Source organism: Trichophyton verrucosum (genome assembly GCF_000151505.1).
Source record: "Trichophyton verrucosum HKI 0517 chromosome Unknown contig00257_1.f1.exp, whole genome shotgun sequence".
In the NCBI taxonomy this organism is placed as follows: Eukaryota; Fungi; Ascomycota; class Eurotiomycetes; order Onygenales; family Arthrodermataceae; genus Trichophyton; species Trichophyton verrucosum.
Genome location: NW_003315483.1, coordinates 1 through 26,263, shown reverse-complemented (window position 1 = coordinate 26,263; position 26,263 = coordinate 1). Strand labels below are relative to the sequence as shown.

Here is a 26,263-nt window from a genome sequence, read left to right as displayed (position 1 = left end):
CTATATTAACCCTGCTTCTTTACAGTGACTGGGGCAGTATGGGCACTATAGACAGTTGATGTAGCAGATGCTGTCAAATAAAAGAGATCCCAAGCTAACCTCCCGAATGCAAATAAGATATATAATCTGGGGTAGGTGAAAAGAAACTGAACTCAAAGGAAAGTGGTGAAACTGGGAAAAGCTGTGGAAGGAGAATAGCAAACCGCCGCCTTTATAACCGATGTAATTTAATGCTCGGAGAGATTCTTCGTCCTGGAAGCGAGAATATCGAAAGCTGGAAATGTAAAATGAACCGTTAACTCCCTCGCTAAGGGAAGGTCTTGAAATGGCATGGGTAAGTTGGAAGGGGCTGTATCGAGTGGATAAGGCTGATAGCGGAAGGCTAATCTTTCTATCTAAGCCAGAATCCGTAATTAAATCTCAAGTACTCCGCAGGTTCAACGTTGAACCAGGTGGGTTCCGGGTGAGTAGCAAACATTTTTCGAGCAGTGGACATTTTTGCATAGGGCTGGACTTTTTTTGAATGTAATGTTTTTGGCAGGGCTTCCGAAGACCTCTGCTTTAGGGATTTCATGTGTCTCAAGCCAAATGACGGATCAAAACTGATCAATATAAGGGCTTTTGTTCCGTCTTCCATACCAGCATCAGTCGAATAGACCATGAATCGTTCGTCAGCAGCAGCAACGACCTTCCCAGATTTTGGAGTAGGACTCAAAAGCTTCAGCAGCTCTGGTGGTGCATCATTTGGGGGCCACATCTTTATTCCACGGGATTGGTATCCTTCTTCAGTTTTAGGGGCTGAATAGCCGCTGATGTCTATTACACTACGAGGATACATTGTCGCATTGGACCCTTTATCATCCATTTCGTATTGTTGGAATTGACGCTTTCTTGCTCCAATACGTAGCCGGAGTCTGTCAGGAGGTGTGCTGAATGGTTTCACTGGTGGTGGGGGATCATTGACAAGGTCCATAAAGGCGGATGCCATGAGATTGTAGCCGTGGAACTTGGTGTTAGAAAGTGTGAAATCTCGACGGTTGGGAGACTGGGCCTCCTCAGGGGTATATTCGAGATGATAGAATCTCTTGTGGCGCTTCTTCGGCGGTTCATAATTTGGACGACTGAATGGGTCAAGGGTTTTAGCTAGTTGGTCGTCCGGAAGCGAGCGAACTGGTAGGTACTTAGGAAGGCCACTTTTAGGGAACGAGAATTCCGTCCTACAATTGCCATCGACAGTGTCAAAGCAGTCGAGAGGCTGGCTATAGTGAATGCGAAAGTTCTCACTTCCACTGTTTTCCCACTCATGCCTGCATTCCACGATGGTTAGCTGGCGTGTTGTCGGGTCTACCACAAGTGATAGCTTCGTCCAGTTGTCGTTAATCGGCCCTTCGCGGTGTTGTCGTCGCCATATCCGCTGCCACTTGACATCAACAGGATTAATGAGTGGAAATCGTGCACAAATATAGTAGGAAGTCCAGTCAATTTCTTCATCCTCGAAGGAAGTTTGGTTGGAAATGGCGTAGAAATAACCATCTTTGACCTCAAAACACACAGTCGATCCAATCTCAGACCCCACAAAGTTTTCGAGCTGGATAGATTCCAGGGAGGTATCAGATCCTGTCACGAAACTGAACCCTTCCAAGATCCACTCACGATGGCCATGCCTCCCACGGCCGGAATGAGTACCAAAGTACATGAATGAACGGTTAAGGCGCACAAAGAGGTTCCGAGTCGAGGTTAGGGGGCGGCAGAATCTGACCCGATGGGGTTTCCTGGCAGTTGAGTAGTTTAGGCTCATATCTATTACAAGCAACCACGGCGAGTCTCGCCCTCCAGGCTGGCACACAAGCGCAACCATTCCATCGCAGTAGCACAGTAACTTGTATTTGAATCTTGAATAAGGTCGTCCATTTGAAATGAGGGGATAAGAGTCAAGGACCTCTTTCAGGTCAACAACCTCTTCGTACTCGGCCGCTTTGAGAACGTCCAACGTCCGAATTTGTCCGTCGCTGATGTAGCAAACGACTCCCTGATGGAAAAGGAATTCATTCCCGAACGCAATTAAACTCGCAGAGTATGGTTGAGCACTCGCTATAGCTTCACGAATATCATACACTCTTCCAAGTGCTTCACGGTTTGAAATCTTTTTTGCAGCAGCAAGCTCCCCTTCCACGGTATAGGCGATGTGAGCCTATACAGCATATCAGCATCATATGTAGAAACAGCAGAAGAAATTGCGGCTATTCTTAAAACTCTTCCTACCTTGACAGCCTTTCGAGCAGTAATCTCATCCTTTAGCAAGCCATAGAGTGTGCGGTTGGTGAGACTTAGGTTAACATAATCGTTTGGATCAAGATAACCAGCTACTTGATGCCATATATCAAAGGGAACTGCATCAAATATCGGTGCCATGCTTATCTATTGAATCGCCTTGCGCCACGAACCAATACTCGTAGTCGCTGTTCTTGGGCTCTGCAGCGCGTTTCACTGGTTAAAGGGAATGACTTTATATCAGAGCCATCAGCAAAGCAGTAAAGAGGACGGTAGTAAGCCAAGGAGGGAGAGAATGGGTGAAGTTGAGTCTGAAGGGATAGGCGGAGGATGAAGTCCACAAAGGTGCTCCCAAAGTGGGAATAGGCAGAGAGAGGACAGCAAAGTGAGGATAAATCTCACTACTAAGCAACAAGAAGCAACAAGCAACAATAACCACAAAGGCCAGCTCAACAGAGCCACAGTAGACTGGGTATCTGATATATCTTCTGTGCTAGAGGCTGCTACTTGTTATATTTATTAAAGGCGAACGGTTAGAAGGATGTTGTGAGTCTGCTCCGTTTTGTAACCGCACTGGCTAACGTGGAAGATAGAGAGCATTCCTACACCCGGAACTGGTGGATGAAGCAGCTCTAATAAGAGTTATCTGGCCCTGGAGCCGCTGGGAAAAGCCCGGCTAGTGCCTTTGTGGGCCGCCACGAGGCTCAAAAGTCAAGATCCGTCTCATCCTACCAACACAATTGCTGGATGTCACTAGTTGGTGGACTCGTGTGGCGGCGAGAACTGCGGTGGAGGAAGACTCAAGGCCAGACACTAGTTGATTGGGTCTGGAAGGGTTCAATAATGCCAGAGATGCCTTGAAACTGGACAGGGACGAGGAAAAAGCAATGCAAGTCAGAGACAGAAGAATGAATCATGGCCAACCATATTCTGGTTTGCAACGAGGAATGAGGCTCAAAGGAGGAGAAGAGCCTCCTTTTAGCGTGCGAAGCCTTACGAAATCACGCCCACCCGCGGCCTGATCATCTTAAGCACCAGCTTTGTTGGCGCGAAATACCGAGAGCTAGCCGTGTTTGTCATCCTGCAGGATAACTGAGGCGCCTCTAGCTCCTCTTTTTCTGCCTTTTTGGACCCGAGGCGGACAGATAACTAGCAGCGTGTTTGTGGGCTTTGGGAGGATGCGAATGCTGACTCCCTTTCTGGTCATCCGGACAGATCCGCAAAAGGAGCATCACACCTGAAATGGCGCGAAGACGACAAAGCTTTACTCTCCCGTGCCAGTTACACCACCAGCCCACCATGATCCCACCAAACACCACCCCTCGCCCGATCCGTAGCTGCGTTGCCCTTTGACAGCCAAGCCCAAAAAAGATAAACATAATTGACCGTCACCTGATTGTGGCTGAGCAATGGCATCCCCAGAGCATGGAGTACGAAGGAAGATGAGATGCTCACCTCTACTCCATACAGGGAGCTTTGGGGGAAGCGATCCCGGGCAAGGGGAATACTGTCTCAGGCACGAAAGTTGGCAACAGAGCCGCATGGTTCTTCGACAAATCTCGCCGATGATTCGCTCAGAAGGTGGGCCAACCGAGCCGCGCATGGCCCCTAACATGCTCAGATGGCGTGTTATTGGCTGCTTATGCCTTCCCAGCCTCCATACGGAGTATCCAGGCTGCAATATTACTCCAATGTTTTGCGCCTGTCTCCTGTCAAGGGGATACTCCGCAATCCATTTGATGACAGCATTTCGCCCTGGGTTTCCTTTCGTGGTAGTCAGCTCGTACCCCGGCCAGCATTATCAGTTTGATGTTCCACTCTCGGGTCTCCGCTCAGGCTCCAGCTTCAGCTTCAAGTGTCATAACGAGCTGAGGTCGCCAAAAAAAAAAAAGTTCGAAGATTTGATTCGAGGCATGACTCCTGGCTGTCAGACACTGGATTCGTAACTTGAGGCTCTGGAGGGTGACGAGTTCAAATTACGTGAGGTTGTGGCTTGAGCTACTGGCAGTTCGTGGCAAACACTTATTTGCCATGCAAATTACCTGGCAACAGCTCGAGAGGTTTTTCTCTAAGCCATGAGCTGGGGATGCTCGGCTGTTCGATAGACAGGATGGGTCTCCTAGCTAGGGGAAAAAAACCTAAGGGCTTAACGCTGCCTGGGGAAAAGAAATTGGACTCTCGGCGCATGCTCTTGGAGTGTTGATGAAATGAAGACTCCAGTATGGAGTCTCAGCCGAGGAGGTAAGAGATTCCCACAGATTCAGATTTAAATTCCTTGACGCAGTCGACGCATATCTCTCTAATTCCCACCAGACAATATTGCCGCATCAGTGCAAAGTCATCCCAAGCGCCGTAATGATTGGCTGGGGCTCCAGTACTCCTTACATGGAGCATGGTCTTATATCCTCTTACTTGAGGACTGTTCTTCATGCACGCTGCCTTAAGGTGATAGACATAGGCCGATAAACAATGCACAAACTGAGCACTCGTCTCACTGACAGAGGTGCGTGTTTCACGAGCAAACGCGAGGAGCCAGTAATGCCACCTGCATATTGCATCTAGGTCTTTTCTAGGCTCGAGGATCTGGTATATGGATCTACAAGTCAGACTCAGCCCTGTGTGCTTTCTGTGGCTACTACCTTTATACCTTCAGTCCCGGGAGCTCGTAATAACTCGAGTCTTATACTCAGGCTGGTAGACCATCTTGCAGCTTTGCGACTTGCAGCAACAGTGCCAACATCTCTTCCTCGAATTAACAGAAGTAAATGCGAAAACCCACACTTGCACTGTTGGACCACCTCAATGAGATCCAGGATTCAAGTACGCACAGAAAAATAAAGTCGATGCATATATTATCCAGACTCCGATGCAGACCGGTCTGGGTAAATATTTAAGTCCTGCCTCCCCTGATATTCCATGCTGAGTACCGTGGCTCGATCTGGGAAAGAATATATTAGTGACACTTCTCGCCAAAAACGACGAGAACCTGGGTTTTGACCATGTGTCATGGGGACTACTGACTGCTATTACTGAAGAGAGCATTTCTACTCTTTCATTGCCCCTCGCTTGTATTCAAATATGAATACATCTGCCATCAGTGAGCTAAGAGTATTTATTCTGGACAAACACCATACCAATAAATTGACACTATTATTAACTGATACTCAGCTCTTGCTCCTGCTAGGTCTTATATGCTACCACTCCCTCTATCTGTCGCCAAAACCCTCAGTTGCCCGAATGGGGAGGGGACTTGGGCTGGCTAATTCGACCAAAAGCAGAGTTTGTATGATTTCCTCATGCTGGATATCATACTGATGCTCAAAGAACACTGCAGAATCGCAGTGTTACAAACGAATGCAGGGAAAAGAAGAATAATTCATGATATTCGACGTAATATGACGATGTGCGAAGAGGAGTTTGCCCAAGGCATGTCAACAGGAATAAACAGAGAAGGCTCTGGGTAGATGGGGGCCTTTGATATAGAGACGAAATTGGTCAAATTTACCCGTGCTTACAAACTGAGATTGGCCTAACTGCCGACGAAAAGTCGAGACATGTTTCAACAAGCAGACATTTCGTTTCTCTGACGAGACATGCCTGTTAACTATAGTGTTTTGCGAACGCTACGTCTCTTCAAGCCATACGCGGGACTCGGACAGCAGTGGACAGGGGGTTATTCAATCAACGGGCTCCTTTGGAAGGGATGGACCGGGTTTTATTCTAGGGCAGTTCCTGCGTTCATACATGAACTGGAAGTTTACTTGACCTGCAACACAGACTGGCTACTTGCATGTACGCCCTGTTCTCTGTGAACCGAGATTTTCACAGCATAAACAGCAAACCAGACAACATCGCTGCCATGGTCAGCGTTCGAATATGAACCGTCGTCAATGAGAGGCGGACAATGATATTCTTTACATGCTCCGTACTCGGGCATTACATACCCCCCCACCGGGCAAGGGATGCGTCGCCTCCGCCTAATTTTCTTGGGCGTGTGACCTCAGCGTTCTCACTCGGATCCTACGTCCGCTCCATATATCGCAGCGCGGGTTGGGTCTGATCTGCGTGCATACGCGAGGCTGGGCTAGCAGATAAGATTAGCGACAACGCCATACTATTGTGCAGGTGGAATTCCCGATGAGATATATCTGCTCTTTGCATTGTCTGCTTGGTCCAGAGTAAGATCTGGTCGTTGGCAAGCCTTGCGTCCCTGTGCACAAGCAGGACGTGTAACTTCGTGGGTCGAGAATGGGCAGAGTGCGTCCTCGGTGCGTTTTTAACTCATACAATCTCTCATGTTGTATAAAATGTCGCAAGCTAAAGTAAGACTGGGTCAAAGACGCTGACCTCACTGCTTGGATGCCAACAAACGCAACGAATAACCAACATGGAAGCTCATTATTAGTTAACTAACTAGGTATAGGAGTGGAGCAGGTACCTTCGGTTGGAGAAGAAGTTGTTCCGGCAATGGGCGAACGAGTTCCCCGAAGAAAAATTCATACAGATTCCTTGCCAGAGACCGAGATGTTAAACTCGGCGGCTCGGTCCTCGTTGCACACAGTACGAAGAACAAGAAGATTGTTGCATGTCCAGTTACACAGTGACCTCTGACATCCCTCCCAGTTCACCAACCAAAACTCAGTTAGGAGCCAATAGGGTGGCAAATTAGGTGTTCTTGCGGTATACCATTCGCCCGCAGTCCAGCTCACCCTGCACGGCCTAGGCTTTATCTCAAGGCCAGCTCACTGCCATCAAGTTCTATATGTCTTGATCATATCTATATAACCCATGCCAACTGCCAACCCCGCCAGTTCGGCTTATAATCCCCAATAGGCACTGGATCTGTCGCTACCGATCTAATAACTAGTCCGTTTGCACTCCTAGATGGAGCACCATGGAGAATGGCCGGCAAAGCCGGGCGTTGCAGATTTGCCATGGGCATATGAACTTCGGTCTTCTGAAGGATTTGCCATTTTTGCAGTGGCAGTTGCAATGTTTGTGGTAAGCCTAAGCTACGTATACTGATCCGTGGGAATATATACTTAGTCGTACATCTAGGATTCATTCATATATTCAATGGTATTACCGTATCAATAACAAACTTGTCCTCGTATCTTATTAACAATATATCAGATTGTTCCAATAATTCCCAAAGTACTAGGAGACATTGGGAATTTGCCTAGGGAAGAAAGTATGGGCCCATCCTCCAATACTACCTTTAGTGGTTTGTTTGTGCTAACTATATATAACTAACTCTAGTTCAAACATGGGTTGCCATTCTACTTGCTTCATATGGGGCCACTTTGATTATTGGATCTCGTATGTCTCTGGATTCAATGATCTTAACACTTGTTATTGACGGAACGTTAGTTGTGTTTGGCTATATATCAGATCATTCCCGCCAACGTAAACCAGCCTTTTTTATAGGGTTGATTTCCATGGCTGGTGCAGTTGCTCTATTTATCATTTCAACATCACCTCCAGTGCTAGTTATTGCGAGGCTTTTGCAGGGTCTGGCCGCTGGCGGTGTATGGGTGGCAGGACTGGCACTTATTGCAAATAGAGTAAGCAGAGAGCGCATTGGAGAGGCTATGGGCCACACAACTTTGGGAATGACATGGGGAGGTCTTCTTGGTCCGTTTACCGGTATCATGTGAGTACGAAAGCAATATGTTCTATTATTATGTTTGAGGACTGATAAGTTTTATAGTTATGATAAATTTGGATATTACGCTTCATTTGCAATCCCATTATCACTATTAGGCTTGGATGTGATCCTACGTTTTGCTATCATTGAAGGTTCTTTTTTGTGTCTTTAGGGATAAAAAATAGGTAACCTTGCTGACTGCTCCTCAGATCGTTCGGAATCCTGCTTAGCCAACGGCTATAAAGCGTGTTCTGGAGACTCATCTGAGACGACTCCGTGCCTCGCGGATGATGAGAATAATGACGAAGCCTCACTTTTCCAACCTCCCTCACGGCTGGATTCCGAGGCTCAACAATCAAAGCCTGCTGTACCACGAAAGCGCCTGCCACCGATGGTGCAGCTTCTTCGAAATCCAAAAATACTAGTTACCCTGCTTGAAATAGCTGTTGCAGCTTCTATCCTGTCCGCCTTCGAGGCAGTATGTTCCCTGTTTACCCCAATATCAACTACATTTACCAAAGCCTATCTACTAAATTTGTCCATCTTTTAGACTTTGCCATTATTCGTAATACAGCGGTTTGGTTGGGGTTCGGCGGGAGCTGGATTGATATTCCTCTCCATAACAGTTCCCAGTACAGCTGGTATCCTCATCGGAAAGCTCGCGGATAAAGTTGGCACTCGCTATTTTTCACCGCTAGCTTTTCTGCTGGCCGGCCCTGCCGTCTTCCTTATGCGCTATGTGACAGGACCAAGCGTGCTGAATGTCCTCTTACTTGTGGGCCTGCTAGCTGTGGCTGGCTTATCGGTTGTCATCATAGAAGTGATTACAATGACGGAGGTCTTCCACTCAGTTAGTGACGCTGAGGCGAAAACACCCGAAGCATTTGGCCCGTATGGCGCTGTTGCTCAGGCCTACGCAATTCTGAATATATCATTTGCATGCGGCCAATTTGCAGGTCCCTTGATCGCGGGACTATTAAAGGATGGTACAGGCTGGCAAGGCATGACCCTTGCCCTCTCCTTGTGCTGTCCTCCCATGGCTCTTTTTGTCGGACTGTTTAATTGGTGGACACAGGTGTCTACACCGGCTGTAGACCTGGATGAATAACCCTAGACGTAAGTTATATACTGGGCGGTTGGGTTGATAGGAGAAATTAGTACATATATATTCTACCTTGTGTTCATGAAATAGCAGCACAAAATAAGAAATGAAATATGACATATAAAAGTGAACCTTAATCGTCCATTGGCATAATAATCATCTAAACCCAGAGATAAACAGTATGGAGACGCATGCCGTAAATTTATAGGTCAATAGTCGCATCCCAGCGCGGTATAGAGGCAGGTATCGCTAACGCCGCACGATACAAAGCTCCCACCAACCCCAAGAAACAAGTGAGCAGAATGAGAATATAGTGATATCGTAGAAAACTCAAAAGAAGCTGAAATAATCAACGGGAAATATCCAAGCATGTACCTGGCATGCTAGCAACGGGGTGGCGTAGGCTCGCAAGCGATTTGTTACGTCGAGAAAAGATATGCCAGTTAATCAAATGAAATTTCCTCAAAATCGCGCATCAAAATGCCCATCTGAGCCCGCCTAGCAGCTTCAGCGACAAGATTGACATTCTGTAAGAACTGGGCAGTAGCAGTCTTGCCACACATTTCCTGCGGTTCACTCTGGCCTTGCAGGTGAATCTGCTGGTCTGATGCATGCTGAGTTTGTATCTGTGACTGTATTTCAGCATCTGTTTGAGTACCAGCTGGGTATAATTGTAGGTTTTGTAATGAATTGGTTTGGGAAGATGCGGATGTAGATTGGCTAGTGAACACTGCTGTCTGGGACAATGTGGTAGCTAGGGGCTGCTGATGCTGCTGATGTTGCTGATGCTGCTGATGTTGATGATGTTGATGGTGCTGCTGATGCTCCGGTTGATGAGAAAACGCGATTTGGTCCTTGCTCTGCAGAGTCTGGTTTGCCATTGCGAGCGGCGTGACTGGTGCGAATGATCATGCAGTTTTATGCGTGGGATGATGGGATAGTTTCCTTCGAGCAGGACGTGCAATGGATCGTACGTAGCAGGTTATGTCTCTGGCTCTCCCCTTCTGTCGATAGATGTCGGCACAGGCACATTAACTACCCGTCAGCCTCGAAGTGTACGGCATAGATAGGCTGGGGTTCAAAAGGTAGGTGAAAAGAGCCAGCAGCACTCCCGGCCAAAGTAAACGAAGAACGAAAAGTGACAATCTGAAGCAGGAAACGGTCGATCATGCAACGTCGGAGCATCTGAGATCGTGCCTCGGCAAGGGGCTGTAAGGGCAATACACGTCAGTTGGCAGGTACTGTGCGGGAGTTTCTCTTGTCAACCAATAAACAGGAGATTTATATTACTGGGTATCGTCGCCGTAACGGTACCATACGCACTAAACTAATGATCGAATTATTACGTCATGTGGGGAGAAATTGTATCACGTGATTATCTTATCTTATCTTGATTAGTCATATCTTATTTTTCGAGATTTGTGTAACTTTTGAAGTTTTGATACGTGAAAGGGTCGTGGCATCACAAACTAGCCTTGAATTATATACCATAGGGGGGGATACAATGGGTTTAGAGCTGCAAGACGAGGCGCTCGGTTTTGGAGATATCTTCAAAGAGCCTGAGGGGTATTTCCCCCCTCCAAAGCCTCCAACCTTCTCCGAACATCGCATGCTTTCTGGTGACACCCTGAGTATTCGACTTGTTGGAAGCCATCCGTTATATGTAGGAATAACTAATGCAGTGTATACCCTTGACTGTTAAATATACGTTAATTGCACAGAGACCATTTCGACTGACTTTTTCTGATTTGGAGGGGTATCTTCTCTGGAATGCAGCAAGAACGATATCTGACTTTCTAGAAGAAAACGCCTCGGAATGGGTTGAAGGTAAAGACATCCTCGAGCTGGGGGCAGGTGCCGGTCTACCAAGCATTATCTGTGCTATTATGGGGGCTAAAACAGTTGTTATAACTGATTATCCCGATCACGATCTTGTCGACAACATGCGAATAAACGCGTCAACCTGCGAGAAGTTTATCAAGAAACAACCATCACCTCTTCATGTTGAGGGATACAAGTGGGGTGACCCTACCGGCTGCATATGCAGGTACTTGGAATCTCCCTCAGGGGGGTTTGATGTTTTGATTCTCGCAGACGTCATATACAATCATCCACAGCATCACAGCTTGATTAACAGTGTAAAAATGACTTTGAAGCGGTCGAAGGCATCGGTAGCCTTTGTGGTTTTTACCCCATATCAGCCTTGGCTACTGGAAAAGATAACGGCCTTTTTCCCTAAAGCCGAACAGAGCGGTTTTACGGTGAAGAAAATATTCCAAAAAGTTATGGATAAATTATTATTTGAAGATGACCCTGGGGTATAATATATTTTCTTCCCTACATATTTTTATAGCTACTAACTGTACATAACAGGACGAACAACTAAGACGGACAGTTTTTGGTTATGAACTTAGGTGGAAAGAAGAGGAGTTGGACAGACAAATACCCGGCTGATAGTGTCATGAAATTTTACTCGGATATATTGGATTTAAAAGTAGGATTGGATAAATTAGGCATACTCCCGCAAGCCAGTATAACTTCCTCAGACTGGCTGTTAGGTGGATGTATATTGCAACTAAGCTTCAGAAGTGTCATTGTGTTGGTATCGTCTACATATGAAAGCAGATACAAATCATGACATTTGTCTTAGCTAACTACTGATATAAGTATAGTCGTACTCTATACGCGGTAAGAGTACAAAGGAAGGAAATAATTTGGGAGGGACCAGTAACAAGCTTCAGGGTCTGACCCCTATACAATTGCTGACGTCAGTGAGTTTATACGAAGGCTTCTCCAGAAATCCAACGGTTCATCAAATCAAAGGCTACGTCAGGCCGATCTTGCGGAACCTAATGAGTAGCAATTATTAGTTACACCCTGTAGCATAAGCCTTTTAGGAGGACGATTAGACTTACCATGTGGCCAGCATTATCCACTGTGACAAAAGCATATCTAGTAGCAAAAGTTGCACTATCTGTGACACGAATTTTGACTTCTTTCATTCTCCCTACGGTCTCATTCTTCCCCGTAGATGCAAGGACTGATTTCCATGGGACCAGAGCTTTAGAAGACAGCTCAGCTTGGCCTTTCCAAGGAATATCGTGCATCCATTTCAAGTTTCCTGCAGTATTGCACGCAAGGTCTAGATTACCTTGGTAGCTCATAATGTGGATTTGGTTTGAAAGGAGAAACTCCACTTCTTCAGTTGAAGGTACCATAGAGTCCGATGTTAGACCAAAGGCGTCCTCGACATTTTTGGAAGCAAACTTGTACTCTTTGACTTCCTTTGGAGGGGAAAGAGCATCCCAAACAAGCTTTGTGTTTAAATAATTCTGGAGATGAAGACCTTGAACATAACATATATCGTCCGCTTGACAAGGGGTAGTAACTGTTATAATAGTAAGTATCTCGCGTATAGGAACGTAGGTTAAGCATCCTTACTGTCAAATCTATTACGACCACCTTTAACATCGGATTCTTTATTGTACAGTCCAGTGATACCTTCATCACAGACAGATTGTGCAGAGAGGCATATCGCTGGATCCGGATTGCGACGGCAAACGTCAGCGACTTTCATGCATCTAGGCATATTCTTTGCCATGATATCGCATCTGGTTTCATTGAATACAGGCTTTTCGACGCCGGGATTAGTCGTGCAAAGGGTCTCCCAGTAACCGAATGTGGTGTGCATATGTGACATGCATCCATTACCTATTAAGCAAGACTTGAGCTGTACTTGCGGCTCATTTGGATAAAGTTTGTTTTGTCGCACAATTTGCGCTCCGAGGTATGGAATATAATGCCCCTAGAGATGACGGAAAAGAGGATTAGGACTACCTTTGAGACTTACAGGTGGGTACTTACACCGTAAGACTCTCCAGATATATGAAATGGAGAATTCAGTTTGTTCGGGAAGACCTCAGATATAAACAACTGAAGGAATCTGTGCATATCCACAGCAGCAAGATATGAATCGTTTGGAATGTCATGGCCCTCGTCGCCATAAGAAAAGCCGACACCAACGGGCTGATCAACAAACAGCATTGATGACTTCTTGCTCCAACCCCATGGATTATATTTTGTACCATTGCCATACTCATTGACCAAACAAGGGCCTACCTCTTCAAGCATCCCTATCATACTGGAGTAGCCTGGTCCGCCGGTCATCCACAACGTGAGCGGGTCATTTTTGGGGTCGTTCTGGCTCTCAAAGTACCAGAAGAAAAGGTGCTTCGGCCCGATATCTAACCATCCAGTGTATTGGGCGGAATGGGCATCACAAATTGAGCCATCTTGCTTCTTAATGCGGATTGAGTGCTGAGGAGAATGCTTGCTCGTGAAGATCTGGAATCCCTCTTCAATTGTTACCTTTTGGGGTTGATCAACTGACAATGGAGCCTGGTATACAGCCTGGCTGGGGCCGAAGAGTGGTGTGGCTAGGAGAATATACCAGAATGACAACATGTTTAAATACAACTCCATTATTGAAATAGTTTGGTCTCAGTTCCCCTTTCTCCGGTGGGGAAACACGTTTTTAAGGTTAACCTTAAGTTATAGAGTCACGTGCCGAAACTAACTAGGCCTGGTTAGCTCCTGGGATCAAGCCTTGCCAAGCCTAGGCGCCAGCGTTTCTGTCACACATAGGAAATTATTGGAAAGACATTTTGCCTGGAACAACGTTAGAAGGATATAAAGATGGCAGAAGAAATAATCATAAGTTTTACAAGGCTTGAGAATACCCAAAGAACCCCTTACTGCTCTCAAAAGAGAATACAAAATATAATTAACTCTTACCTTTATTCTCGTCCCACAAGCCAATTTTCAAAACCTGAAGGCGTCAGTGAATCCCAAGGCACCAGTCTCGGGTAAAGGTGCACAAGTATTAGATGGGATATAGTGGAAGGTATTTAATCCCTGCTTAGTTAAATTTTCACTGTTCATAACCTGGTAAGTTCTGAAAGGAATGTTTTCATTACGAGTACTCAAATTGCAAACGTTGCAAATATGCATTAAGCTCTACCAAGACAATGGATATCCATGGTTTAGGCTATGGTGAATAGCCACCTTCAGAAATTTAAGAACGATCAGGTAGAGTTTTAGTAAATTCTACGAACCCTTTGAGGGTGTATAAATAATGTACTGCCACCCAGCTAGTACTCCTCAACTATTATAAACGAAATACCCCTCTCCTCATCTATAATAGCCGTCCTTTCACATTACTACAATAGGACAGCAGTATGCCATCATTTAAAAAGAATCACAGTTTTGAGCGCCGTAAGCGTGAAGCTTCTAACACGTTACAGCACCAGCCAGATCACATCCCAGTAAGTCCGATCCTCTCTAGCTACTCACTAGCTGCTCCAAATTTGACCTATATCCATGCTGCATGTTACTCTACTACTAGTCGAAATACCACTAGTTATTTATCTTTCTTTCATGATGTTCAAAATATTATGATGAAGCTAACGTCATTATAGCTTGTTTGCGAAAAGGAAGAGAACTCGGACATCGTGGACCTTGACTGTTGCAGGATCCTTGCCCCCAGAGAACTCTTGGTTGGCCAGTTGTTGCATGTGCTTCGTGACCGTCTGAGACTTCCCCCGGAAAAGGCTTTATTCATTCTCATTAACAATCAATTACCATCTAACTCCTCTATTTTATCTACTGTCTATGACACTCATAAGGATGAAGATGGATTTTTGTATATCAAGTAAGTCATACACCCGTATTCAAATTTACACATGGGATTGCAGCTGTCGATCACTGACAACTGTGTGGATTTATGGGAGAGAATACCTTCGGAACTCCGGAAGAAAAATAAACCTTTTTCGTCTATTCTACCAGGCCAAATGGGAGAGGTGAACAAATATGGAAATCTGCTTTTTGCTTTACCAACTGCAATGCTCAATATTGGAAAGGTGCATTTGAAAAGGCTTGAAACAGGCTTGTTATACCGCAATTTATGTTAATACCTATGATCATAAGTATTAATCAGTGATTTGTCACATACCTTTCCCCTCAGGCTCTTATCTTAGGACACTTTTCACCGAATGCCGTATAATTGGACGCTAAATAAGGGCTCTTGACAGGCTCGCTGGTATGTATTGACAAGTGTTGGGCTATAGGCAGCAATCAATTATGGGGGACCATGAGATACCAACAGATGAATCGGCTGTGTCCCATCTCGTGGCCCTAGATGCCAAGGCTGAGAGCAGAGCCCTTAAGTCACTAACGTCATCGTCAACTTCGCCTCTCCACTTTTTAGAAATAGCCTCAGCTAAGCATAAAATTCGGCTCGGGCCACGACGTAACCTGCTTACATCAGCCGGTAGATGCACCCCTAGTTATTAGTAATCCCTCCATTGTCACGTGATGAAAAATTAGTCATCAAAAACTGTCCACAAAAATTGAAACGTCCGAAAAAAAAAGGGATGTTATTTCACAACAACATGCCAACTGTTTATCACCATTATTATTTCACCTCCTCACCCGATCGAGAATCTGTGTTTCTCAACGGCTAGGGATATTTATTTCCTTAGGAATGAGTAAGGAATGCATATGTGACGGGAGGGTAACTCAAAGTAAACACTGCGGATTACTTTGCTGTCCCCAACCCGACACAGAAACCTCCTGGAAAACAATTTTATAGAGATAGCAAAGGTATGTCTGCTACCGTTTCGGACCTCTTTGCTGGCACATACCTCACCTCTGGCCTACATGATGATCCCCATGTACAAAGCATAGTTCAACTGAAGGTCTTCGGATCTCTGAACGAGAAAACCCATCACCATCTTTCATCATATCTGATCATGGCCAACACACACACACAGACGAATACATTCGCGGCTTTATTTTTAACCTGTGTTATCAGCTTGCTAACTCGACGGCAGATATAGGCTCGTAATGCCATCCTTAGGTTGCATTAAATTTATCATCTCAATGCGGGTTTCATGCATTGCTGCCCAACCTCCCGAGACCACACTGCCTGGTCAATCATTGACACTTGTTTTCGGCGAGCCGGGCAGGCTGGCATCCCCTCCTTTTTCTTGTAAAAAGAAAAGAGTATGAAGCAAATGTATCGAAATATGAATTGGAATTCAACAAGGCAAAGATTTTCGTAATTTAGGTCATCTTTACGGATCATTGCATTGGATAATATTGCCTTGTTCGGCTCAGTTTGACCACGTACCACAACACTTCATGCTGTTGTACTCCGTTTTCTGTAGATGTTGTCCCGTTCTCATGCGTTGTCAACATGCGCCTTGTTCGCTTTTCATGCAGCCCCATAGGGACCCTCGCATCCTCCTTGGATTGGCTAATCACTCTTCTAGGTTATGATGCGGTCTCAAGGACGGATTGTGTCCATCCCGGTCATCCGGCACCAGAGGCGGCCGATCCCGTCTCTACCATATAATTAATTATTTGTTGTTGCTGGAGAGAGCGAGATTCCCAGCCACATAATTCCTTTCCTCCGAGTGCCATCAACTCCGCCGACTATTATTGAAGATCTCAATAATTGTCTGAGTGAGGACCTCGCGGCTGGCACCCGTTTCAGAAGCAAATGAAATATCACTCAAAAGCCACTTTTCACCGCTGTTTTCCAAGGTTCCCTTGGCGCGAAATGACTGGCTGAGATGAAGCCCTGGCGGACAACATCCTGGACAGCGAAGGTGCCACGTCGAGACATCGCCAGTGACTTGTCTTCGCGGGCTGCTGCGACAACCCTGGCACTATCACACCACACTATGCAACCGACAAATAAACTACCCGCATGATATCTGCGAAGCAAACAACGTGCACCAATCCCCTCGCCTGGGTCTGCGGGTTCTCTTCCCTCAAGCTGCACTCGCCCCGCTTTCCTGTGCTTGTCTTTCGTTCAGATTTGCAGGGTGAGGCGGCCTTCCAGTGCGATGTGCGCTGGGAGATGCGCTGAAAGGGTAGTTAAAGCCCGATGTCCCCATTTCTCCTCTTGATTCTGTACTTTTTTCTCTCCCAACCACCGCACCATTCTTACCCAACCTGAAAACTTTCCAACCTTTTGGCCACCCATTATATTCTTTTCACATTTCCATTACCTTTTACAGTCCTATCACTGTGGAAAGTGAGTACCAGTTCAGTTGAACGTGGACGACTTGATACTCTGCCCTCTCGCCTACTGGATCAGCTTCACAACCCAAAATATTGGCCGCTTCAAAAACAAACATCGGATTATTCTCCTGTCCATTTGAATTCATTGCATTGTTTTGACCAGACTTGCCCAATTCCAGGGCTTGAGGATATAGTTTTGCTTTTAGCATTACGGCATTGCATGCCACAACATCAGGTAGTACCCATTGTTTCTCTTTCTTTTATTATGTTTTGTGTGTTTTTATGTTGTTGCTTCGTTATTGCTTCTGGTATACTCTGCTTTCGTTGCATGTCTTTTTATACGGACCTGTACCCTCAAATCATGTCTTGCTCTGCGACCACAGCCCTCGGATGCCCTCGGACAACGACCAAAGCATGCCACTGCCGCCCGGATGGATACCATAAATATTGCCGTTTGCCACCCCATGGATAGCTCACCTGGATGATTACAGCTTTTTAGCAGCACAGCCTGGCGAACCCGTCAACGGAAGGCTCGTGTTAGTCATATGCATAATTCTGCATTTGGCGCAAATAATGACATTGATAACCAGAAGGAAAACTTATGATGAATGATCTTGACCAAACGCTGAAACTGCCAGCGAGGAACCACTAGCCGTGTGATATTTCCCCAGTTTTTAGCCAGGATTTTGAACCATGGATTGATAAAAAATTATGATGCTTGTGTCTTTACTAATGGACGAAGTGCCCTGATTTCCCGGGAGACATGCAAATATTCACAATGTATGATGATGCAGTTGAAATGTGTTCGATCGTTTTGATTTTTTATTCATGGATTACCCATTACCTTTGGAACGGATCCCAGTTATGAATGTTACCGCAATGATTTATATGAGCCAGCCACGCTCCATGGATGTTTTCCGGATATATCAGAAAAATGTTTCAGTGGCCTCATGGATTTTTCAATCAACAACTGGTTGCCAATTAACAACAGCCATTACCTTCATGGTCAGTCTGCAAGCTGTATGAATGGAGGAGAATGATAAAACTAACTTGATATTTAGGATACACGGACGCAATTTCTTTCGATGTTTTTTGTTTCATTCATGTTTCCTTACAACAACTTAATGACTGCCAAACATGACAATACTAACTCGAGCCCGCAGTGCTGTTTTTAGAAATTTCCAGGATTTACCCACATCACACATCACCATGGCTACAAAAGGAAAGGCCACCATGTCAAAACTGTCAATCCCCAAAAGACACTCCCAAGGATCAAGGTCACAATCATATCAAAGCTCTTCAGCCCAAGAGTTTGTGGACATTCCAGCCAGGTCACAAGATGATGATTTTTCCCAAGGCGACAATTTTTCGATCTCTCCTGGGCTTAACGGATCTTGTCAGTTTGATAACCTAGGCAACTGGGCCATCAGCGATGCCATGTTAACCTGTGCTGATATTAGCACAGCCAGCGAGGCAACTGATGAGTCATTTGACACTCAATCACTTTCAACCACTGATTATGATATGCATGAATCCCAAATGTTGACATTCGCCCCATACACACAGCCCCTCTTTTCAGGATTCGCAGACCACACTACCTTTTCGGATATCAACCCAATTCAGGATGCGACCGCCAGCTGCGATAGCCCGCAGATGGCATTTAGGAATTCCCATGGGTTCCAAACCGTTTCCGGTGCTATGGGATTTTCTGTTAAGAATGAGTCAGGCCACATTACCACTGAAAATGGACATGAAAATGAAAAATGCCAGATGGAGTTCGACCCAGCTCACCAAGGAATGAAGAACTCCGACTCATTGGCTGTCTCTAGCCCCTGGTGCCAGTCAGCAATGAGTGATGATACCTCTACTGGAAATGTAGTTCATATGTCGAACTTGTACGCCCAGATACCAGCTACTCCTCCACTTACTGAGGCCGGTCAAGATGTACCCGTTACTTCTGCCTGTTCCCCCTCAAACTTCTCTCCTTACGCCGGACATGATGACTCTCCTTTTGTTGATACTGCCTATCTTTCAGGCCAGAATTTCCCAATGAACGGCTTCTATCCTCTCAGCCCACCGCTGAGCGCCAGGGATTATAACAGGTACATTAGTTTTTGCATAACATATCTACGCTCGGGGCATGAAAAACTAACGAAGATTGGTATATAAGGACTATCAGACCCTCTAAGCCAGCCAAGAGATCCAGCTTATCTACTGAGGCTACTGGCGACATTTCAGAAGTATCTGATGGAGATATGTTTTCCACGTCAGTCTTAAGCTCCAGAACCAAAGATGGTGCAGAGACCAGGAACCCAAGAGACCACCCGTTTTATTCCCTTCCGCCAGAGACCGATGGGAAGTACTACTGCCCATTCGCATCCAGGGAAAAGCCTTGCTCTCACACCCCAACCACTCAAAAGTGTGCTTACCAGTAAGTTTTCACCCCCTGCAGCCATCAACTGAGTTACCTGATATTAAGAGCCTGTTTGTAGTAAATATCTGGATTCCCACCTTAAGCCATACAGGTGCAAAGTCCCACAATGTGTGGACGCCCATTTCTCTTCCAATGCTTGTTTATTCCGCCATGAAAGGGAGGCCCATGGTATGCATGGCCATGGGGAAAACCCTCATCTCTGCCATTTCCCAGCCTGTGAACGGTCAATCCCTGGAAACGGCTTCCCCCGCCGTTGGAACCTACATGATCATATGAGGCGTGTCCATGACTACACTTCATCTGACAAAGCCAGCTCCCCCGAAGGATCTCCAGTCACCGGAGCTGCCGGAAAGAAGAAAGACTCTGCAATCCGCAAAAGGAAGGGTGGTTCACCAAACAGCCAAACCATGAAGCGAGTTCGCCCAGTTCAATCTCAGACTGCGGCAGCTCTCAAGCTTGCCCAGGCACAGAGCGGCCAGCAGCTTCAAAACGCAGAGAGAAGCTATTATGCCTGCCTTGCTCAGCTACAAGAAGAACTCAAGAATATCAATCCACAGGATCCCACTCTCCATGAAAAAGCCAATGCCAGGCTGCAGGAACTCCACACCCTTAGCCTCAACTACCGCTATATCCGAGCTGGCCAGCTTGCTAACGAAAGAGCATCCAAGTCATCCTAAAGTTCAACAGCTAGCGTATGCGCTCTCTACATTGCATTTCGGTTTCATTTGTCCTATTAAAAGTGATTCATTTTGACCCCCTTCTCCTTGGATTCCACCTTTACTGGACTTTTTTCCCATCTTCCATTTCTGTTAGAGGTTTTACACTAGCATTTCCCTTTTTTTTTCTCTCTCTCTCTTCCCTCTGAACCTATTTTTGGATTATGCTCGGGAAACCCAGACCGGGCTTATGATGATACTTTTTCTGTTCCTATGTTGTTTCAGTCATATTTGCATGTTGCTCCCCAACTCGTCTAACAGCACAGTTTTGCATTGTTTATTGGTTTACTTCGGAATTGGTCCTTTGCATTGGCGGTATTGGAATTCTCAGAAGAGGCGCCCGGCGTGTGTAGTGGGTTGACACCACGCTGCGGACAGACGTTATTGTTACTTAGTTTTGCATTTCACTTTCTTCATTTTTATATTTCTTAGGACAGAATGTTCCTACTTTTGAATTGATCTGGTTAACTACTTCTGCAAAAAAATTTTCGTACAAAAAGAAAACTGAGCGTGCCAGGAGAGCCAGTGGGTTGCGGAAGCCAACAGACGCATACTTCAACATTATTCTTTTCCTTTTCTTTTGAATCTATAATCATTTCTTGCCTTTGATTGTTATGGTTCCCTTTATGCTCGTGTTTACACACACCCAGAGAACATGATTCACGACTACATGCTACGAAATTTTCAACACCCTGAAATTTAATTGAGATTCAAGATAATTATATGCTTTCATACTATGCTCGTCATTCATCATTAAATCTCACCTAGAATTCGGTCATTCCTTCAAACTCAGCATTTAAAAATCTCACAAACGCTTCGCCGACTTCCTCTTCATTCAACTTGCCTTGGCCCATGCCATGGCCATGTCCCGCAAACGCCCTGTTCATCCCAACCCACTGCCTTCTTAATCTTTGCAGGCGTGGAAGTGTTAAAACCCCGCCGGCACCAGCTAAATCGTCTGTGGGGGCAGAAGCCAGAGTCGAAGGGGGTATGTAGACAGACGTCTGTGTAGAAGGAATGGGTATCGTGATGCCGGGGGCCTGTGGGTTTGCTAAATACGTAGACGAAGATGGTGATCGGTGCTCTAAGGAATACTTGCGTATTGTTGATATAATTTCGGATGTAGTTTTTTCAATCACGTATAGTGCGGTTGGATCCGTTTTTGGCGGTGCTGCCGTGGCTTGATGAGGGACAATTTTTGGTCGAGTTGATGTAGGTCGTTGAAGGGAGGTTTTCTTAGCACCAGTGGGGGTGGAAAGCGCGCCGGCTGTAGAATTTACCTCGTCCTGCCCGGCATCAGTTTGAGCAAATAAACCAGTCGAAAGGCCAGTTTGGTTTTCGTCTTTCGTTATCTGTTGCCCTGTTATAGCGAACCATATGTCTTCCACCGGTGGGGTCGTATCATCCCGGGGTACAGTAAAAAGGGGTTTATCCCAACGACTCGCTGTTGAGGGTTCCTCGTAACGATATATGAGGTTATTTAATAGTTCTTGTGAGTACGGTTCCTCGTCAGACTCTATATCAGTGCTCTTTGGCGTGGGTTCATCCCCAGGTTCGGTCATTTTTTTCACATCAGGATCGACAGACGCTGGTTCGGGCTGCTCGGTACGAGTTTCAAACATTTCTCGCTTTCGTTTAAGCCGTGCCTCGTTTGTAGATATGCACTGGTCTATTGGTGTCCCTACATGAACCTGTTCAACACGGAACGGTTAGCAGCTCCGAGGATAGAATTATAAGATATCTCCGCACTGTGCGAAATAAAATCCATACCACACAACTTGTTGTCCTGGCCTCTTTACTCTCGCACCAAAGTTGATACCGCCAACCCTTAATATAATTCATTCCGTCCACAATAACAATGCTATCTCTGCCAAGTAACCTCTTCACGCGGGCGTATACCACAGCTCTTGCCTGCTTTTCTGACTTAGCATTATCATATACAGTGCGCGGGTGGGCTTCATCATGAGAGGTGACAATATGAATTTTATATCGGGACTTGGAGGTAGCAGGGAGGGACGATTGCAGGGCTTCGAAGAGCGTAGCCAGCTGGCGCGCACGATAGGTCAGTCCCGAACAAGGATAACCAGTTAAAAGAATTAGCTATGTAAATGTTAGAATGGGTGTGAAGATATAGGGTGTCTGGGTTCTGGTACAGGCATAGCGATCAGCGCATTAATTCAATTGTCAATAACCCTCACGTTTGGCTCGACTATCCTGCAACAGGAATTCTCTATTTGATCACAGGATTTAGGTAAATTATACTGGCAAATATATGGCATTACTTGCTGATTATGCTTGTTGTTTCAATAAGAGAGAGTGAGTGTGTGAGAGATGGCACGGATGGTTTATTCGAGTCGTCATTTTAGTTCAATATTCTAAGTTCGCGTTATCGTCCAAATTAACTGCTTAGTCATCATCAGCCTCCTCCATGACGACAAAAACACAGAATGGTGAGAATTCTGAGCTGCCCGATGCGCCCCGTCCGGTCATCGATAGACCGCCATCTGCCATCCAGAACCACCCGAAGACCCAGACCACTGAATAAGGAGACACCCGAAAGCGCCTTTACCTTCCCCGTATGCCGATGTCGATGCTTACGGGAGAGAAGCAGAGCGTGACACAGCCCAGGGTTGTCTTGATTCTTCAGTCGTTGAGAGATGCTACCACAGCGTCCCTGAACGGCCGTGGGCTCCGGATGATCTCCTCTGTCATGTTGATAGCCTGGTCCTTGGCCCAGCCATGCACCTTCTCGAAGTTAGTGCAAGCATGAGTTGCACTAAAGTCAGCCTCTACCTCGGCAAAAGACTCTTCTGACTGAAGGTGATGAGCGTGGGGTCCGCTGAACATGACAGAGCCTGGCGGATCATGTCAATGCAGTGATCTATACAAGCGTGGTTAGTTAGATGAAGAGGCAGTAGGGTAGTCTAACTTACCAGCATGATCGATTCCCGAGACAGTTGCATGGCTATCGTCGATGCGGTAATGCTCCCGATGCACATACCGGCGCACATAGTCCTATACCCTATCATCAGCCTGGGATTCTACAGTAAGGCCAGAATACACATACCAAGCAGTGGAGCTGATGAAATACCGCCAATTTAGCCAAGTGCTTGCCGGGGCGTGATGGCAACTCCATACTCTCCTTCCCGATAGCTTCAAGCTCTTTCTTATCGACCAGAAGCGGGCCGACTGTGTTATTAACAGTTAGGATATCCTTTCTTCCATCAGGCTTTGTATTATCTGAGCGGTAACTTACCATCATAGAGAGCTTTCCAGGCCTCATCTAACGCCTTGCTTGGGGGCCCTTTGTACGGGTTTATCGTCTGGATGTCTCCATCGAAACGGACTGCCCGATACTCCTGCATAGCCCGAGCAGGCGCTAAAAGTCATTGTTGATCAGCTGAAGTTACACGGGTATGGAGAATATCAGTACACAGTGGCCCTAGATAACTTACAGTAGACAATGTCGGGGTATCGACTCTTGCACTCATGGTGCGGCCATGATCCGACAATCATTCCAGCCAAGAATGTGAGCCCCAACAGGAATAGAAACCGCGTGAAGAATATCCCGGAGCTTTCTTTTGTAAGGCGATGGATGCCCTCCGGCCTCGCTTCACTTTGAGCTCTCTCTGCGGCATCGATCGAATGTGCAAAAGTAGCGCCTTCTCTAGATGAAGCAGATACTGTATGGGCACGAGGGCTAGCCGGAGATGCACTTCGCGAGGCCATACCGGTACTTTCGTCATTTGAAGGGGTGTTGATACCCGTTAAGGAATCACTTCCTGACGAGCTGCACTGGTCGGACCCAACAACCGTGTCTTCTAGGTTGGAGCTCAAGGACGGGGATGCCGCCCTAGAAGTCTCCATTACATGTGGTATGCCATCCACTGGCTCCTCATTAGCAACTGAGTGATATTGAGACATTTTTCTTTCTCTTGGTATTTCCCTTTTAGGTGCGTTATAGACTGTTGTATTGACGAAAATGGGCTACACGGACAAAGTACCGGGTGTATACCTTTGTGGACACTCTTCAAATATGTGATATGGAAATGGAATAGAAAGGCAGAAGAAAACCCTTCACTTTGCTCTTCTTATTGCTTGCCTCATTTCGGATGAGTCGGTGACGACTACGACGAATACACCACGACGAGTACCGCCCCAAGTCCATGACGTTATTGTGTCTTCCAACCACCCGGTCTTGCCTAAGGTGTCCCGTCACCGATGCGACTACCAAATGCGTCACTGACTTTTTACGATTGTTACGTTCGCCTCCTGCATTCCATGGGTTGGCTTCCTCACAAGGTAGGGGTTGGGCCTTGGGACTGCTGAGGCTGACCCAAGATATCCATTACGCCTCCTTCACTTCGCTGCTGTACGCGGCCTGAAGTCGGTAACGTAACAGTTTTTGACGTCAATCTTCAATTCGTTAGCGTATACGCGTTCTCGATCTTCCAAACTTTCTACAGCCAAGCTTTTTCGTGCAATGCTTGTTCTTTCCCCCTTAACTTTCTCCTATAGTCGATGACGGTATACGTACCAACTCCCGGTTGATGGCCACTTCTAACATCTAGTCAACGACAGCATCACAGCCCCTACCCGCGTTGGTTTCGCATCCATACCAAGCTGACAATAAGGCTGCATGATGGGATATGCGCCAGAGGGTCTCTTTTCTAGAGAGCCGGTGTCTCTCCATCAGGATGTATGCGGAAGATCTACAGACATACCTAGTTATATGTCTCAAGGAATAGGAGGAGGAAGAGCGGCCCCTCCTTCTACATGGTGTGTTTGAAGGCGTCAAAATTAGGACACTTTAAGGTGTTCATCTTTCTACCAAATGCGATATTCTCTCCTTCTGTCATGAAGGCGACATGTCCCATTGCAGTCTATGACGGTACACCAGTTCCAGCCAGAGCTGATATCACCCCTTTGCCTATGGTGGCGTGGCCACTCTCCTGCCTTCCGTCTGCTGTGACCCTGCTATGATGGCGCCATACCGCCTTCCTGTCTCTAACCGGATACCAAATGGGCTTCACCCTCATCATGGAGTACTCTCTTCGTCCTCCAACTGCGTGGCCATCTTATGTCAAAACTCTCTTTCATAAAGGTATAAATATCGCGTCCTCGACCTCTTCACCTTCGAATTTTTTTCTTTCCTTTCCCATCACACAGTCACAAATTCTCACCAGCCCTATCACCCTCTACTATACACCCCAGCAAGCAACATCACTTGTAAGTCACCTCTCCTTAGCTACCATGGCTTGTAGTTAACAAGCTAACAGAACAATATAGGCCGGACCAACCATGCCGGCCATTAGCAAGATTATCGTCGCTGCTATCGCAGGGCTTGCCCTGTTGCAGCCAGCCACTGGCATGCCAGTGCAGACTGTGAGGCGTGGTAAGTAGGAACATAGCAACTCTTCCCATCTTCAACTTCTTATGCTAACTCACCCTCAGGAGAGCCTCAGCCAAAGACTCTTCATGTTGAGTGTTTGGCTGGAGAATGTTCGGAGGAGGATCTCGCGGCGCTTCGAGCTGCCGCCCAGATGGTGAAGGACGATCCATCTGGTAAGGGATGGAAAATCTCTTCCAAGATCGAGCCTGCCAAAGGTGGCAAGGCTCGCCGTGACGAAGGCCTCTCTGAGGCCGACGTCAACACCATCCTCGAGGGGATGGACCATGCCGACCAGGACAGCGTCGCCAGATGCGCTGCTGGCACCTGCTCGGAGGCCGAGCTTCAGCTCCTCAAGCAGGAGCTTAACGTGGCCACCATCCCAAACTGGCTCTGGCCGATCATCGGCCGCGTCCGTAAACTCAAGTTTACGTACGGTATTGAGATTGGGACTGACCCTGAGCCTCCTACGCCGGCTCCAAAGCCGGAGCCCACGAAGGCTCCACCAACTTCCTCTCCGGCCCCCAAGAAGCCGGAGCCGACCAAGGCGCCGGAGCCAGAGCCGACTCACACGGCCTGGTAAAAAAATAAGTAAATATATAAACTGAAAAAAAAA

At 46.5% G+C, this 26,263-nt stretch overlaps 9 protein-coding genes across 9 annotated transcripts; 4 read left to right on the top strand and 5 right to left on the bottom strand.

The window, feature by feature from the left end:
* Window positions 1-391: 391 nt before the first annotated feature.
* Window positions 392-2,412, bottom strand: TRV_02998 (F-box domain protein; the record flags this gene model as incomplete). Its single annotated transcript, XM_003022836.1, has 2 exons — window positions 392-2,191; window positions 2,263-2,412. 2 exons carry the CDS (start codon window positions 2,410-2,412, stop codon window positions 392-394), a joined length of 1,950 nt encoding a protein of 649 aa, XP_003022882.1.
* A 4,743-nt stretch (window positions 2,413-7,155) lies between these two features.
* On the top strand, window positions 7,156-9,026 carry TRV_02997 (MFS multidrug transporter, putative; the record flags this gene model as incomplete). Its single annotated transcript, XM_003022835.1, has 6 exons — window positions 7,156-7,272; window positions 7,405-7,495; window positions 7,531-7,924; window positions 7,982-8,070; window positions 8,149-8,396; window positions 8,493-9,026. The coding sequence occupies 6 exons, from the start codon at window positions 7,156-7,158 to the stop codon at window positions 9,024-9,026; spliced, it is 1,473 nt and encodes a 490-aa protein (XP_003022881.1).
* Window positions 9,027-9,463: 437 nt separating this feature from the next.
* On the bottom strand, window positions 9,464-9,901 carry TRV_02996 (uncharacterized protein; the record flags this gene model as incomplete). Its single annotated transcript, XM_003022834.1, has 1 exon — window positions 9,464-9,901. The coding sequence occupies one exon, from the start codon at window positions 9,899-9,901 to the stop codon at window positions 9,464-9,466; it is 438 nt and encodes a 145-aa protein (XP_003022880.1).
* Window positions 9,902-10,524: 623 nt separating this feature from the next.
* TRV_02995 (uncharacterized protein) lies at window positions 10,525-11,344 on the top strand (the record flags this gene model as incomplete). Its single annotated transcript, XM_003022833.1, is given in 2 exon segments — window positions 10,525-10,683; window positions 10,703-11,344. 2 exon segments carry the CDS (start codon window positions 10,525-10,527, stop codon window positions 11,342-11,344), a joined length of 801 nt encoding a protein of 266 aa, XP_003022879.1.
* A 453-nt stretch (window positions 11,345-11,797) lies between these two features.
* Window positions 11,798-13,502, bottom strand: TRV_02994 (carboxypeptidase Y, putative; the record flags this gene model as incomplete). The annotated part of the gene is made up of 4 exons (XM_003022832.1): window positions 11,798-11,869; window positions 11,936-12,408; window positions 12,462-12,825; window positions 12,885-13,502. 4 exons carry the CDS (start codon window positions 13,500-13,502, stop codon window positions 11,798-11,800), a joined length of 1,527 nt encoding a protein of 508 aa, XP_003022878.1.
* A 4,743-nt stretch (window positions 13,503-18,245) lies between these two features.
* On the top strand, window positions 18,246-20,219 carry TRV_02992 (C2H2 finger domain protein, putative; the record flags this gene model as incomplete). The annotated part of the gene is made up of 3 exons (XM_003022831.1): window positions 18,246-19,210; window positions 19,315-19,539; window positions 19,601-20,219. The coding sequence occupies 3 exons, from the start codon at window positions 18,246-18,248 to the stop codon at window positions 20,217-20,219; spliced, it is 1,809 nt and encodes a 602-aa protein (XP_003022877.1).
* Window positions 20,220-21,022: 803 nt separating this feature from the next.
* TRV_02991 (RNA polymerase II Elongator complex associated protein Kti12, putative) lies at window positions 21,023-21,880 on the bottom strand (the record flags this gene model as incomplete). The annotated part of the gene is made up of 1 exon (XM_003022830.1): window positions 21,023-21,880. The coding sequence occupies one exon, from the start codon at window positions 21,878-21,880 to the stop codon at window positions 21,023-21,025; it is 858 nt and encodes a 285-aa protein (XP_003022876.1).
* Window positions 21,881-22,901: 1,021 nt separating this feature from the next.
* TRV_02990 (uncharacterized protein) lies at window positions 22,902-24,182 on the bottom strand (the record flags this gene model as incomplete). The annotated part of the gene is made up of 5 exons (XM_003022829.1): window positions 22,902-23,113; window positions 23,192-23,273; window positions 23,326-23,447; window positions 23,515-23,637; window positions 23,714-24,182. 5 exons carry the CDS (start codon window positions 24,180-24,182, stop codon window positions 22,902-22,904), a joined length of 1,008 nt encoding a protein of 335 aa, XP_003022875.1.
* Window positions 24,183-25,280: 1,098 nt separating this feature from the next.
* On the top strand, window positions 25,281-26,230 carry TRV_02989 (uncharacterized protein; the record flags this gene model as incomplete). Its single annotated transcript, XM_003022828.1, has 2 exons — window positions 25,281-25,487; window positions 25,670-26,230. 2 exons carry the CDS (start codon window positions 25,281-25,283, stop codon window positions 26,228-26,230), a joined length of 768 nt encoding a protein of 255 aa, XP_003022874.1.
* Window positions 26,231-26,263: the final 33 nt, after the last annotated feature.